This window comes from Rattus rattus, chromosome 11, assembly GCF_011064425.1.
Source record: "Rattus rattus isolate New Zealand chromosome 11, Rrattus_CSIRO_v1, whole genome shotgun sequence".
Lineage (NCBI taxonomy): Eukaryota > Metazoa > Chordata > Mammalia > Rodentia > Muridae > Rattus > Rattus rattus.
This window is the reverse complement of record NC_046164.1, coordinates 1,858,601-1,875,020: the sequence shown is the minus strand read 5'-3', so window position 1 is coordinate 1,875,020 and position 16,420 is coordinate 1,858,601. Positions and strand designations below refer to the sequence as shown.

The 16,420-nt window shown below is 37.0% G+C and overlaps 1 protein-coding gene across 1 annotated transcript in view; it reads right to left on the bottom strand.

Annotated features, from left to right (window-relative positions):
* Positions 1-14,397: 14,397 nt before the first annotated feature.
* The window catches only part of Arhgap11b (Rho GTPase activating protein 11B), a 2,648-nt gene continuing 625 nt past the window's right edge, over positions 14,398-16,420 (bottom strand). The window contains 1 exon segment of the mRNA XM_032916759.1: positions 14,398-14,423. Within this exon segment, the coding sequence (XP_032772650.1) occupies positions 14,398-14,423 (26 nt within the window).

Sequence of the window (16,420 nt, the reverse complement as noted above, 5' to 3'; positions counted from 1 at the left end):
AATAACACCGAAAATGTACATAAGAAATACTCAAGTTAATAAAAAAAAAAAAAAAAAAAAAAAAAACAATGACTTTTATGAAATTCAGAGGCAAAATGGTCGGAACTGGAAAATATCATCCTGAGTGAGGTTACCCAATCACAGAAAAACACACATGGTATGCACTCATTGATAAGTGGCTATTAGTCCAAATGCTTGAATTACCCTAGATGCCTAGAACAAATGAAACTCAAGAGCTTGAAGGGGCTCGAGACCCCATATGTACAACAATGCCAAGCAACCAGAGCTTCCAGGGACTAAGCCACTACCTAAGGACTATACATGGACTGACCCTGGACTCCGACCTCATAGGTAGGTAGCAATGAATATCCTAGTAAGAGCACCAGTGGAAGGGGAAGCCCTGGTTCCTGCTAAGACTGAACTCCCAGTGAACTAGATTGTTGGGGGAGGGCGGCAAGAGGGAGGATGGGGAGGGGAACACCCATAATGAAGGGGAGGGGAGGGGATGTTTGCCCGGAAACCGGAAAGGAATAACACTAAATGTATATAAGAAATACTCAAGTTAATAATAATAAAAAAATACCAGCAAATTGCTTTAAATAAAAAAGCATGATTGGAAATCATTTCAAATGATAACAAACATTCCAGTGGGGGCGATCTGGAAATACTATTTATCAAACCATTGCAAAAAATCAGATGAAATCAGGGTTTTGAATTTTTGAGTGAATGTGTTTTTATTACATTTATACCACTTATAACAAAGTGGGTATAAATAAGATATATTTCTAATATCCAGAAAAAAGAGAAAGAAGATATGAACCTTTCCTCACATTACTCTAAAATCATGTAAGATATACAGTCTTACAGATTACAATACAAGCAAGGCAGATAGAGACTGACAGAGTAGTCAACCAATAACTGGCCCAACTTGAGACCCATCCCATAGAAACTACCGGAATTAATAACACTATTAATGATATTCAGTTATGCTTGCAGAGAAGAGTCTAGCATGACTGTCCTCAGAAGCTCCACCCAGCAGCTGACTCAGACAGATGCAGACACCCATAGCTAAATAGTGAGTAGAGCTTGGGGACTCTTATGGAAGAGTAAAAGGAAGGATTATAGGAAATCCACAGGAAGACCAGCAGAGTTGGCTAGTCTGGACCCTTGGGGCTCTCAGAGACTGAACCACCAACCAAAGAACATATGCGGGCTGGACCTAGGCCTCTCTGGATATAAGTAGCAGATATGCATCTTGATCTTCATGTGGGTCCTAAACATCTGGAGGGAGGTTGGGGTGGAGTGGGAGTAGGGTTACAGCTGTCCCAAAGGCTGTTACCTGTCTGTGGGGTATATTCTAGCTGGGCTGCTTTGTCTGTCCTCAGTGGGAGAGGAATAGACTAGTCTCCCAGAGACTTGATGTTCAGGGGATATCAAGGGTGGGCCTCCACTTAATAGCCCAGATATTAAATAAACCCATTCTTTAATTACTATACCACTGAAAGGATAGGCTTATTAGAATACAATAAAAGTTGAATATTTGAGTTTTTAAAAATCGTTTATGAGAGAACAGTCCTAATATTGTAGGTGTTACACTTGATTGCTGAGTAAGATACTAGCTTACTTTTGATTATACAGTTAGTTCTGTAAGTGGAGCTTTGACTGCCACTTCTATTACTATTACATATCTGTCTACATTCAAATACAACTATACCTTCTCTGGAAACTCAACATTTGATAGCTTCTTAAAAGTGATTCAATATGGTGTGCCCTTGAGGACTGAGATTTTTATCGAGTTTATTATTATGATTAAAATATGTAGAGTAATGATGGATATGTGGTAGAAGCTCAAAACTAATGAATGAAGAATGAATGCATTTGTTTAAAATAACTTTAAGGGAATAGTTGTAAATGGAATTGTTTAAAATTGTTTAATCATTTAGTATAGAATTTTCTATTATCTAACATTATTTTAACCTTTAATTAGGCATAAACCACAAAAGCTAGTTACTGATGCTTAGAATATTTTAAAAGTGTAAGAATATTTTCTCACTAAATCCGAGAAGTTACTACAAGTAGTTTCTAGGTCAGATCATTACAAGTGCTCTTGGGTAATCAATCTTTGTATGAGTTCCTGAGAGAGGATGAGGGATCTTAAATGCTGTGCATTGAGATATGGAGATACAGAATATAAGAATATGCATACCACTGAATGTTTATCCTTAAGAGATATTCATCCAGTTACCAGGTTGAATCAATTCAAAGTTTAATTGTGAACTTTCTAAAGCAAATTTTAAATTTCTCTGAAGTGAACATATCCTGTATTTTCACAATAAAATAAATTCTTAAGTCTTAAAAGAGCAACAAACCCATTTGAGAAGTCTTTGACAGTGGCATTTGTACTTTTCATTTTCTATTTTGATACATAATTATACCTGGTAAACTCTTAGAGCTGAAAGGCATTGACATGGGGAAAATAATGACAATATTTTGGTGACAGATTAGTGGGGTAAATTTCAAACTTTTCTGAAGTGTATTTGAAAATTCTGGTTTTAATCACCTTTAAGAATATCTTAAATGTGAGAAAATGTTTCTCCCTATGTGTGGCTTACACAAAGAGTTAAATTCAGAATTAGTCAACTGACTAAGTAGCAGCTAATGAAGAATATTTCCTCTCAAAATCTGCCTTTTTCAGAAATATTCACAAAATATATATTTTAAATATAATATGAATAGTATGTTATATACTCACTAAGTAAAACAAATTATTGAGCATAATTTTAATAAAATCTGTAGTATTTTGCATAAGATAAAGTGATATTCATATTTTAATGTCCCTAAACAAACTGAATTCCTAACTTCACCTACCTTCATTATTTTGATATTTTTGTATCATTTTCAAAGTATCTTATATTTGTAACTGACTTGATTTTAATACATATATTTCAGAATTAATTTTAAATGTTTTTTCTTGAATGCTGACTTAGTAGATCAACATGCTATATCTGGGGTTGGTTGTTAGCAACAGATATAGCACCATGATATATCTTTTTGGGTGAATATTTTCTTTTCTTGATCCTAAGACTCACAGTCAAATGTTATATATTTAGAGGAGAGATCATCTCACAGTGTATGAGCTCAAGTGCAGGGACTAGAGAAACCTGAATTCCCTTAGTTTTCTTTCGTTTTTCTCTCCTTTCTTTCCAGTATTTGCTGGAGTCCTATTGCAACTCTCAGACATCTATCTGTCAATGAAACAGAGTTCTTTTATTCATGGCAATCTTATTATAGAGGGGAAAGTTAAAGTAAACATGAGTTATAATATGTAAATAATGCTGTGAAAATGATGACATGGTATGAAGACAGTGAGTACTGAGGCAGGTGTGATAACAAGGACTCTGAATAGGGAACCTGGAATAAGTAAAGGTCAGGAGCAAATGCAGATTGGTACTGAGGAAGAGAGCCTTAGACAGAGGTGATGAGCCAAAGATACTAAAATGGTACTGGGCATGTAAATCCAGGAGTCACTGAAACGTCTACTGTGAACAAACTTGAGTTGGTCAGTAATGAAGTATGAGAGTTAAGGTCAGTTGGGAAGACCACAGAACCATCCGTTTGTAGGGGTAAGGGCTTTCTGCATTACTTAAAGTACTAGAAGTCCATTAGAAGATCTCAGGCAAATTAGTGATTCAGTAAAATGTATGTTGTTAAAAGAACTTTTGTTGTAAAAAGAAATTACAGAAGAGAGCAGGATTGAAAGCACTAAATCAGATATGGTTGCAGAACAGGTGAGGAATTATGGTGTTTGGTTCAGATCTGTAAGAGCAGGGTGATCAGACACGGTTAGCATTAAGACATGGGTTGAAGATAGCATTTTCTGAAGTAGTGGGTCTGGAAAGGGATAGAGTGAAGGGTGATTACAAGACTTTTTTGACATATGTAACTAGATTTGTGGTTAAAGATAGAGAAGAAAATGATGTAGGGACAGTGACCTGGCTACTCTTGACATTTAAATTTCATAAAGAGGAGATATATCTGGACTAGAAGAAAAAAGAAATGTTCAGTCAGGTAGACAAAAAACAAACAGGCAGAAGAATGGAGTAAAACTGAAGAACTCGAATCACATAGGAGACAATGATCATATTAAATACCATTAGCTATCATCACCATGAGAAATGACAATCAACTGTTTGATAAGAGTGGTTTAATCCAAATTGTGTGAGCAAAGTCAGCCTGGGAAAGATTTAGGAGAAAGCAATAGAATAAGTGAAGATGTAGTTCTTTCCGGAAGGTCTATAGCAATTTGTAGAAGAGTGTAAGACTAGTGGAGAACTAGACAGACATCAAGGTGATGTTATCATACATGCATGTGCTAATGGAAATAGTCAATAGAGAAAGGGGAACCTTGCAGCTTATAGGCTAAATAGAGTGCATAACTGCAGGGTGAAAATTTATGTGTGTGTGTGGAATGTGATTTTTGCAGTACTTGAGGGATTGCTCTTAGAATAGGGGTGATTATAGTTAGTTCTATGTATTGAGAGACAGGACATATGTGGGTAAGTAAAAACAGGTTAAAATCTTACTTTATTCTTGACAGATTATGAGAATTGGGGTAAGTTATTTAATCTCTGTGTTTTTGCTTTCTCACTTATAAAACAGGCTGTAGCAGTATCTTAGGAGAGCTAATGACATTCAGTATCCAGCACACTGTTTGGCAATGCATATTACCTAAATCTCACATTTGCAAACTCTAATGATGAGTGAAGTCAATGGTTCCTTTTCAGCAAAGTACTGGTTTTTTGAGTTCCTCATTGCCTTATTTGAGTTTCTGTAGGCCTCGAATTGACAAAACTAAGGTACGGGCCAGTTCTGACTTGCTTGTTTTGGTAAAGTTTCATGGTAACATAGCTGTGTTCATTTTGAGCTTCATTGGCCCAGATGACCAGTTACTAGTGGGAGCACAGCCTACCTAGTTTTAGAATTTTATCAACTCTGGCCCTGGCTGTTATTACAATCCATTCAGTGTCTTCAAAGAGGCCATCAGCTCCCTGAAATCAGAGGTTGTACTTATCTATTCTTTTCTGTGCTCCTGGTATGCCTAAAAACTGGAATTAAGTAAATAAATGCTATTCAAATATTTTAGAAGTTTCTGTCTCCGTTTCTCTCACTAAGTATTCTGGTTGAAACCAAAGGTGCCCTAGATGAGGTTATGTTTCTAAGGATGTGTACTGCATGCCTTTTCTCTTTTCCTACATCATATCTTTAATCACATGTCCATTTAATATCTGTCAACCTCATGTACAATGGCAAATGTGTCCCGTCACATCTAAAAACTCCACATTCCCATCCGTTGCAGATGTAGTTTATGGTCTGTTTTCCCATGCTTTATGAGGTGTTTAGCTGTATGTCTTTCTGCCATTGGTATCAGTTGTTACACATCTGATGAGTAGTGGGTGATCAGTAAGTGTTCTGGGGTCAGTGAATTGCATGAGTCAGTGACAACCAGGTACTTCCCTTACTTTGTTTCAAAGTTCCAGTTCCTTTCTCACCAGAGAGATTTTAGGGGAACATTTTTACAAACCCTTAGGAAAACCTTCCTTTTCTCAATCTCATTTGGGATTTCAGGAACTGTGAACTCAAGATTTTATGTTGCCAATAGCATCAGAATCAGGATTATCTAAGAGCCCAATGGAACCATTCTTGTAGCCTTGCACAAAATCTTCAGGGACTTTGAATGGTTGTCAGAGTTTTGTAAGTTCATAGAGTTTTTTTATATAAAATAATTTTTTAAAGATTTATTTTTAATTATGAGTGCTCTATCTGTATGTACACCTGCATGCTAGAAGAGGGCATCAGAATTCATTATAGATGGTTGTGAGCCACCATGTGGTTGCTTGGAATTTAACTCAGGACCTCTAGAAGAGCAGGCAGAGCTCTTAACCTCTGAGCCATCTCTCCAGGCCCTATATAAAATATTTTTATTAGCTCGTATTGAATTCACAGAATCTTAAGACGTATTGTATGGTCCAAGTTATTTAAGTATGTATAATTACTATAGTTCAGAATTCTAAGGGAATTCTAAGGGATTTATTTAATTAATTTATTTTTTTTTAGTTTCTTTTACAAATGCATATTACCATCCTTTTAATGGATGGTAAGTATACATTTATAGTCAAATTAATTAGAAAAACCCAGGTCCAAAAACTATAACATAATGCCTTACTGGTAGAGTTCTTGTTCAACATGGATAGGCTCAAGAATTTAATTCTAATCACTGAAGAATAAATAAAATGATAAAATATTTAAAAAATAAAATGTTAGGAATCAAGTGTGGTAGATCATGCTTATAATTTCAGCACTGAGGGTGGAGGATCATAAAGAGTTAAGTGAAAGTCTGGACCCTAAGGGAATTAAAGTTAACCCTGGATAATTTTAAAGGAACCTGTCTCAAAATAAATAAACTAGAAAAAAAAACCTATTCAATACAAGTCAAAGAACTTCAGGCAACTGTAAGTAATGCTGCGAACAGTAAAAATGGTTTTCCCACAGAATTCACACTCGTTGGATATCCAGTACAAACGGTCAATCTTGAACAACTGTAGATCCAAGTATTACAGAATGAGCAGCATATATTTATGTACTAATGAATACATATGAAAGAGTTGGGAGGAAGAAAATAGAAGGGGGAAGTGAGAGTATGTTATAATCACAAAAATCTTAAAAATACTTCGAAATAAAGAAATAAAGAAACAAACCACAAACAAACAACAAACACTGGTTGTGTATGAAGTCCATGACCTGTATCTCAGCATTTCAGATCTGGAGACAAGAAGGTCAGGATTTAAGGTCATTTGTTACATAGCATTCAAGGTCAGTCTGGTGTTATATGTAACCCGTAACACACATAAAAACACCCACATCCAACAGCACATCCCATATGCTGTCATATAACTTTGAGAATATAGGAACCCACAAAGAAATATGCCCCCCACCAAGGGTACTTTTATATACATTTAATAAAAACTTTGGTTTTTTTTTTTCTCAGAGTTCCAGTGTAATAGAGTGTATAGGAACGTTCTTAGTTAGCTGCCTAGTACCTGTTGTGATTCATATTTTTTTTGCCAAGAAAGTAAGGATATTTTATGGAACATGAACATTTCAAGTTTCTGAATGCACTAAAGGTCATCTGAAAATATTCAAAGTCACACATTCCTCCTGGGCGTCCGTCCTTTGGGGTGCCATGGGACTCCTTGCCAGGAAGTGCTACTGCTGCGTACTCCTCCCTAGAGGACCTTAAGAATGCTCTGCTTTGTTGCCAGCTGATGACAGTGGTTCTGCCTCTGCCTTTTGTGTTTGTTACTTTTTGCTGTTTGTTTGTTTGGTTTCTTTCTTCCTGGACGTATGACAAGCAACCTTTCTCTGGAAGCCAGTAGAGTCACCTCATGAGAGCAAACCAGCACACATTCTTAGTTTAGAATCATCAGACAACTCAATCGCTAGGCACAGCAGCTAGCATCCTAATATAAGCCATTCTAAGTTAAATCCTCCGGTGGCGAATTCTGGTGGATCTGCCATCTAAACTGGGGGCCTCTATTTCGCTACACGTTGTCCCCTCAATCTCTCCCTGTCCAAAAGCAAATCACTTTTTTCTGTCACCTCTCTTCCCCTCTCTCTGACCCAGAAGTCGATTTGTTTGTTTTTTTTGTTTTTTTTTTATTTTTATTTTTTTCAAGACAGGGTTTCTCTGTGAAGCCTTGACTGCCCTAGAACTCACTCTGTAGACCATGCTGGCCTTGAACTCCTGGAGATCCATCACCTCTGCCTCCTGAGTGCTGGGGTTAAAATCGTGTGCCACCACCACCACTACCCTGCTGGTTCTATTTATTCATTTTTAAGCATAGCTTATTCTATATTCTGTTTAATTATAGTTCCATGTTTATTTTTTCAGGCTACTATTTCTTGTTCTTGGGACAAGAAATGGTCAGCATATTAGTGGTTAGAGAGTGCTGCAAACTGCGTTCTCTGTGCTAGAGATGGAGGATCTGGGTATGTGTGCAGCCACTGTCCATCTCCCGAGCACAGTGGGGACAGACCCCTCGTTATTCTTCGTGGTCTGCACCTTTATGTCAGGCTTTTACTCTGCCTCTGGATCTCATATCAGATCCTCTGTTTCTCACATTGTAGCAGATAGGAATCTGTAAGCTGTTGGTTAACTTCAGGAGCCAGTTCCACAGTGATTCAGTCACTCATTCTTTTATCTGATTTAGGCTAGTTCTGGTCCAGCTCTGTACCATCTATTATAACATTTAAAATACCCAGCTTGCTAAGATTTTTTTTTTTTGTGAGGTTTACAATGACCCTATGTATCCATGGTACAATGCAAATATACAAATATGAACCAGATAAATCGCATCTTATAAACATAACCGCTGATATTTAAATGTTCTAAATGCTAAGTTTAATTACATTCTTTTATCATGCTAAGAATTATGATTTTTAGCTTATGACTTTCAGCTAACAGCTTTTCCTCACAGGGAAAAGATTTAGCTTAACAAGCTTAGACGTCTGAGAACTTTCTCCTGAAGCAATGAATACAAGAGATTGCTGCTAGTGTGATTTTAAAAGTTATGTTTAGAGATTTTTATGTATCAAAGAATATTTTATTGTTATATGAAAAAGTTATTTTCTAAATTGATACTTTTAAATACATAGAACCATTTACTTTTTAGGTAAGAGAGTTCTATAATCTTTCAGACTAGAAAAACATCATTTTGGAACACTCCTCCATTGTTGGTGGGGTTGCAGACTGGTAAAACCATTCTGAAATCAGTCTGGAGGTTCCTCAGAAAATTGGACATTGAACTGCCTGAGGACCTAGCTATACCTCTCTTGGGCATATACCCAAAAGATGCCCCAACATATAAAAAAGACACGTGCTCCACTATGTTCATCGTAGCCTTATTTATAATAGCCAGAAGCTGGAAAGAACCCAGATGCCCTTCAACAGAGGAATGGATACAGAAAATGTGGTACATCTACACAATGGAATATTACTCAGCTATCAAAAACAATGACTTTATGAAATTAAGTTAGGGCAAATGGTTGGAACTGGAAAATATCATCCTGAGTGAGCTAACTAATCTCAGAAAGACATACATGGTATGCACTAATTGATAAGTGGCTATTAGCCCAAATGCTTGAATTACCCTAGATGCCTAGAACAAATGAAACTCAAGACGGATGATCAAAATGTGAATGCTTCACTCCTTCTTTAAAAGGGGAACAAGAATACCCTTGGCAGGGAAGAGAGAGGCAAAGATTAAAGGAACACCCATTCAGAGCCTGCCCCACATGTGGCCCATACATATACAGCCACCCAATTAGACAAGATTGATGAAGCAAAGAACTGCAGGCTGACAGGAATCGGATGTAGATCTATCCTGAGAGACACAGCCAGAATACAGCAAATACAGAGGCGAATGTCATCATTAAACCACTGAACTGAGAATGGTACCCTCATTGAAGGAATCAGAGAAAGGACTGAAGAGCTTGAAGGGGCTCGAGACCCCATATGTACAACAATGCCAAGCAACCAGAGCTTCCAGGGACTAAGCCACTACCTAAAGACTATACATGGACTGACCCTGGACTCTGACCTCATAGGCAGCAATGAATATCCTAGTAAGAGCACCAGTGGAAGGGGAAGCCCTGGGTCCTGCTAAGACTGAACCCCAGTGAACTAGACTGTTGGGGAAGGGCGGCAATGGGGGGAGGGTGGGAGGGGAACACCCATAAGGAAGGGGAGGGGAGGATGTTGCCGGAAACCCAGGAAAGGGAATAACACTGAAATGTATATAAGAAATACCAAGTTAATAAAAAAAAAAAAAAAAAAAAAAAAAAAAAAAGGTCAAGGGTGTGGTTAGGAAGATGTTGGCATGGAAACCTGGAAAGGGAATGACATTTGAAATGTAAATAAGAAATACCCAATTTAATAAAGATGGAGAAAAAAAGAAAAAAAAAAAAGAAAAACATCATTTTAAGAAGCACCTTCCTGTAGCTTAGGTTTGCAGAGTTAAAGTACACAGTGACAGTGCTTTAAGGAAACCTGTCACTTCGTTAAAATCAAAATAATCAAAGATATACAGTTATGAAGACTTCTCAAAACTGATGCTCCATGCAAGGCTCCCTAGAACTTGTCTACAACATGGGACAGAGAGTTGGCGAGAGAGGACAGTGCCACCATTTCCTTTTTAGACATCTGGAAGGCACTGTAGGGACACTCTCCTTCAGCGTGTCTTAGGTGCCCGTTTACTTGTCTGTGGGAATTTGATTTGCATTCTATTAACATTTTGGAAGCTCAGATAAGATTTACTAATGCAACTTATATTTGTGGCATTGCTACCAAATGTAGTTTAGTTCAGCAGAATAAATCTGGCAATCATTCATTTAGATTTTTTTCATATGATGTATTACTTTTAGTTGTGTTATATTAAGAGGTCTCTTTATTTGTCTTATGAAGCTATGACTCTATAAGGACTTAATTTTAAGAAAATTTATTCCAATAGTTTCAGATTCCAGCATACATAAGAAATTTATGCAATCTTGCTTCATTGTGAGGCTTAGTCTCTCAGGTCTGAGATAGGGTTCAGAGATGTATATTTTTAACAGTCAAGCAAGTGTTTCTGAGAGAGATGTCCTAATCCGGATAAAACATTTGTACAGCCATATAAATGTCACAATAAGTTTCAAAACCTAATGCTACTTTGCTCATATGACTAGACTGCCACGACCTTTGTGTGTCAATTGTGTAATGTAGATGGATACTGGAATATTTCTCTTAGGTGGATGGTAAAGACTCAATAAAGAGCTCCATTTTAAAGCAACAGTAGTGTTTCTGTTACACAGTCCTAGGCTCAGTATACTGTATTAGGTCAATAGTCGTAAGATGCCAAACAAGCTCTCAGCCTTCCAGGTTCTGTCTTCTCTTCTCTACACACCATGCTCATGACAACACAAACTCAGGGCACTGTTCTCTGATGTGTATAATTCTACTGATGTGTTTGCTTGTGTTCTTATTATGACCTGCCAATCATTCTACATTATATGTTTTTAGTTTTTTTTTTTTTTTGCAGAGTTTAACCCAAGCTTCAAAAGTTTGAATTAACATTGTTTATTAAGTGAATGATAGTGCTGAGGAGAAAGTCCCTTCAGTCAAGCACTTCATGTACTAAGTGAATGATTTTTGTTCCTATTTTTCAATTAAGTAAATTAATAGGAATGCTTCAACTATAACCAGCATATTTTCAGGAATCAGAGAGACCCTTTAATTTTATTTATAAGTATTCAGGTTACATACTATTGAGATAATCATTAACTTGTATAAATACTGCATGCTATCCTTTCAGGAAATTTATCATGTAAGTTCAGTTATCTATATTACCATTATCATAGTCTCAAAACACCCAGGAAACATAACTTGCGCTATTTAAAAATAAAAAGGAGATATTTCTAGGTAAGTGCTAGAGAGCTCCTTCCAAATCTACTTGGCCTATCTTGCTTATTTATGCTCAGATCTTTCCTTCCTTGCTATAGTCACTGGCCTCACAATTTGTAAACATGCACGAAACAGAAAGATAAATCAAAGCAAGTCTATAGTGAGCAGGAGCCTAACACCATTTTTTAAGTGATAAAGGCTATTGCTAGTAAAAAAACAAGACAAACAAACAAACAAAAAAACAAGAACAAAAATACAAGAAGTCTTTTGAAGTTTTGACAATAAGTGAATCAAGGATATTGGCCACTGGGGGAACTTACCGTAAAATATGAAAGAAGAGCCAACAGGCCCAAGATGAAAGTTTCCCTTTTCATTTCTTAATGTTGCTCCTGAAAGAAGGTCAGTGATTGACCACAGTTAGTCAAGTCAGTCAACAGCATGTTCCTTAGTTTAAAATGAAAACTTAGAAGGAATTCTGACTGTAGTCAGGTAACATGACGAACAAATGCTGCTACCACATTTAGTGAGGCACAGGATTTTTAGAGAAGATAACCATGTGTGTATGCAGCCTAGGTATTGCCAGTGTGGATAGGTTATTGTGAAAATAATATTTTGGTAAAATTATTGAGGTATTATCTTCACCACTTTCATTACTCATATCAGTCTACTGAATGATTACTGCTTTCATAAGCCTTTCTTTCAAGTGATTCTCAAAAGCCAATTGTGGCTAAACAGCATGTGAATTGGCTGTCAAAGTTTGGACTTTAAACTGACAATAACTCTACAATGTATCCTAGTATTGTGGAAATGATTCTGGGAATGCAAAGCTCAACTATGAAGACTATGTTGACAAGGGGTCTTGGGGTCTTTGTGCCCTCTTTAAGTGTAGGAAGAGCTGTTTACAGATGCAGCAGCTGTTATTATCTCTGTACACTGCTAATGTGCTGTCTTAAAATTAGCTCAAGAATATGTAATAAATGTAACTCAAACAGGAAAGGCAGCAATGCCAATCTACATTTATGGCTATCTTCAAAGGACGTCTACTCATGTTTTACTGTAGAGACCATCAAAATACATCAGCTGGGAAATCAACAGATTGCAAAAGTTGGGTGCACATTGTGCAGTGTGCCAGGTCTTCATATCCCTTCTCCCTCATTACTTATTAAAGTTCAGTGTGCTCTACCACCTAAAATGCTTTGTCCTTGTGGCTCTTTCTCTTAAAAGTCACAAGAATGATATGCTTCATACTAAGGGCAAAACTCAGAACTGTGAAGTCATAAAACTTTATATATTTATGAACAAGTACTCACCTTGGTGGGAGATTCTCCTTTGGAACAATCAACTGTTGCTTCAGCTTACTTTTGCCAAATATTCAGTTTTGGTAGCTACGGTTGAAAATTCGAGAAGAAAGAGAACTTTCATAGAACACATCCTTTCTTAAATACCGTTCTCTGATTCCTAGTAAAGGGACAGTAAGATTGACAGAAGATAAGATGTATTGATAATGTTTACTGAAACAAAGAAGTGATAGTCACAGCTTTCACCTTGGCAACTCCACCCACGGCACTGTGACCCAAGCACTGTCCAACAGGTTGGAGTTGACAGGGTTGAGGGTTCATATGTAGATGCATATCCTCATTATGTGTGTGTGGGGTATTTATAATATTTCATTCTCAAGCCTTATCCCAGAAGAATTTGAGAAAATACCTTTTATAAACAGCCCAAGTGTTACAAGCTAAATTTTTATTAGTGATATATTCATGTTGTTGAGCTTAGAGCTTCCACATGGCTAGAATTATGCATTAGAACTGACATATTAACAACATGGGTTGTTTTACTTGTGAAGACATTTATTTTGTGGGAAGGATTTTGAGAATGGGAAAAAATGCTTTGAAACAGCAGAAAGACTGGTTGTGGGAGACGAAAAAAATCAGGGAAAGACACATTATTAACTTTCATTTTATATTTCATTCCTAGAGGCATAATTTTATTTAAAGGTACTATGCATACCCATTTGAGTCACTGAAATGGATAACATGGGGATTACTGTACACATTTTTTCCTGTAGCTCATGACAGCTGGACTTTTAAGCATAATAAATATATTTTAGGTTCTATAAACACTTGCTATTTTCATTATCCAAAACAAGATGAATGGATACAATGTACACTAGCCTAAAAATGAGGGTAATTACAGAAAATTTGCCTAATCCAATTTAAATTTACATTTAGAGATCATAGCGTTGTACACAATTTTATGTTTAAAATAAATCCAGGTGCTAAAGGGAGGTAACCATATCTAATGCAATCTGCTCATTTGGGAGAAAATCCCCTTTTCCTGAATGTTAGACTTCATTCTCCAATAGCTTAAATCTGTTAGCCCCACCAGGTGATAGAGTATACTAACAACTGGTGAAGGGTTAGCTCATGTGACCTTGTAACCACCTCTTTAAAATTATGGAATCATAGGAAACATTGGTCTTTGGGCCACCACATTTCCCCTGACCTGCTGGAGCGTTGCTAGTGGGAAATGTAGCATCTGGAACTCCAGCATAGTTGCTGGCTTGCAGATTGTTTTGCACAACCTGTTGTCCATTTTCATGATCTTCTAAGCCAACCATGGGGCTGTTCTGAACAGCGTGTTCTCTAGTAACATGGCCATTTTATTAAAAAGATAAACAGCCCGTCTTTGTGCTTGGTCTAGAAATTGTTTTGCTGCCTAGATACATTTTTTGCCAAATGTTTTAAAGTGACTTATGTTTGTATGGATCACTGATTGTGGAGGACAGAAGGATGCAGGCTGTCAAATTGAAATAATTGCTTCATGGGTCACAGGAAACAAAAGATTAGAATGTCGGAAGCAGTCAGAACCACACTTTTATTAAAAACAAAGGCCATTACTTCTCAAGAGTAATTTCTTAAAAAATTGACTATGAAAGACTAGACTAGATAAATTCTCATACAATGTTTAAAGTCTTTTGTCACAGGAAATTCAAGTTGTTGATAATGTCTTACTGCTATTAGTCAATTTGATCAGTTAGTAGATATTTTTTTCCCTAATAAATCTGGATCAACATCAAGTGAAACTTGATTCTCTGAGAAAAATTTTACCAATTAATTTAACAGAGCTGTGATTACTGACAGCTAACAAGAATAATATCATAGAATGAGTGTTGGGAAGGGTCGTTAAACCAGGTCCTCTCAGCTGTACATAATTCTGCCCCAGCTGTATGTGGTCTTCTTGGGAAGTGCTAAAGTTGAAGGGAAGGTACACTTTTTTCTTTTTGACACACTGTTTTGTATAAAATTTGTGCTTGAGAGTTGTGCCATCTAATTATCAAAAAATAAAAAAAATGAAAAGATCTAATAATACATTAAGGAACTTTATAATTTTGAGTTGAGCTCCATTCATAGCAATTCTGGGGTGCATGAAGTAGCTTGAATGCTGGTTGGATATGCTGAGGTGGGGTAAAAGGTCCACAGAAGGGAGGACTCTATCCATGCAGCTTTCTGGTGGTTGCTTCAGTGAGGCAGCTAGAATGAGTTGGAATGGCTTCTTTAGTTTGTTGTTGGCCATTCATGTCTCCCTAGGAGTAGGCACGAAACAAGCAGTATGGAAGTTACTGATCAATTATTGCTTTTCTGTTTTAGGAGCAGCTTCTCCACCTTTTGTCTGTGTTTGCTTTATGATATTGGAGAGGAGGTAAGGCCCCAGCACAACTAAGTATACTAATTAATTTTTCAGTTATGATGATATACCAAACACCAAGGAGCTGTCAGAAAATAATACAGAGATATTTCAGAGTATCTTTCTTCCCCCTCCCTGTCTCTCTTTGAAAAATTATTTCCTTTGATCAATATTTTCCTGACTTTAGGAATTTACTAAGGTCTTTGAAGTTGTTTACTAGAAATTTCTGTAAGCGTTATTTGATATATACTCACAAAGGATTTTCTGGACAGTTAAAGATTCCATTGGCACTCAATGAGTGTGATTCCTCAAACTGCTATTGTAGTTTTTGGGCATATGGGAGAAATTCTGAAGCCACATCTGACTTCGTTTTGCTACATCTGCAACTGGGAATGATAGCTGACATCCCAGTCGACATAGCCTCACAATGCTTCCATCATGAATCGAACGTTACAAAGCAGCATTGAGAATCAGGGAAACAGGAATATCTGACAGAGACCTAGGTGAAATCAGTTTTCATCTTTGTGAATAGACTCAAGAAATTCCTGTGTACTTTGATTTTGTAATGAGGTACAGGAATGGGTACATACCATGAGATCTTATCTGTGAAATGTATTCTACCATTAAGAAAAATTTTAACTTTATTTGAAAGTTGTGTATTTAATATGTCCAATTATAATAATGGCTGACCAGTAATTTTGCTTTTGAGCTCCCATGATACAAAAAACAGAATCTTAACTACAGAAGGTGGCAGGGATAGTAGTATATCAGTTTGCTTAAACTGGTGGTTTTCCACAGGAGTGTTTGTCTACCTGGGCAGGAGACAGAGCACGCACATGGGGGAGGGGGTTGTATTGTGTGTTTTGTTTCAAGAATTTGAGTACTGACTTTGGATCAGCTTGAGTGAGCGTGTAGCCTATCTTTTTTTATTATTTTTTATTATTAACTTGAGTATTTCTTATATACATTTCAGTGTTATTCCCTTTCGGTTTCAGTCAAACATCTACCCCTCCCTTCCTTATGGGTGTTCCTCCAACCCTCCCCCCATTGCCCTCTCCCCAACAGTCTAGTTCACTGGGGTTCAGTCTTATGCAGGACCCAGGCTTCCCTTCCACTGGTACTCTTACTAGGATATTCATTGCTACCTATGAGGTCAGAGTCCAGGGTCAGTCCATGTATAGTCTTTGGGTAGTGGCTTAGTCCCTGGAAGCTCTGGTTGGTTGGCGTTGCTGTACATAT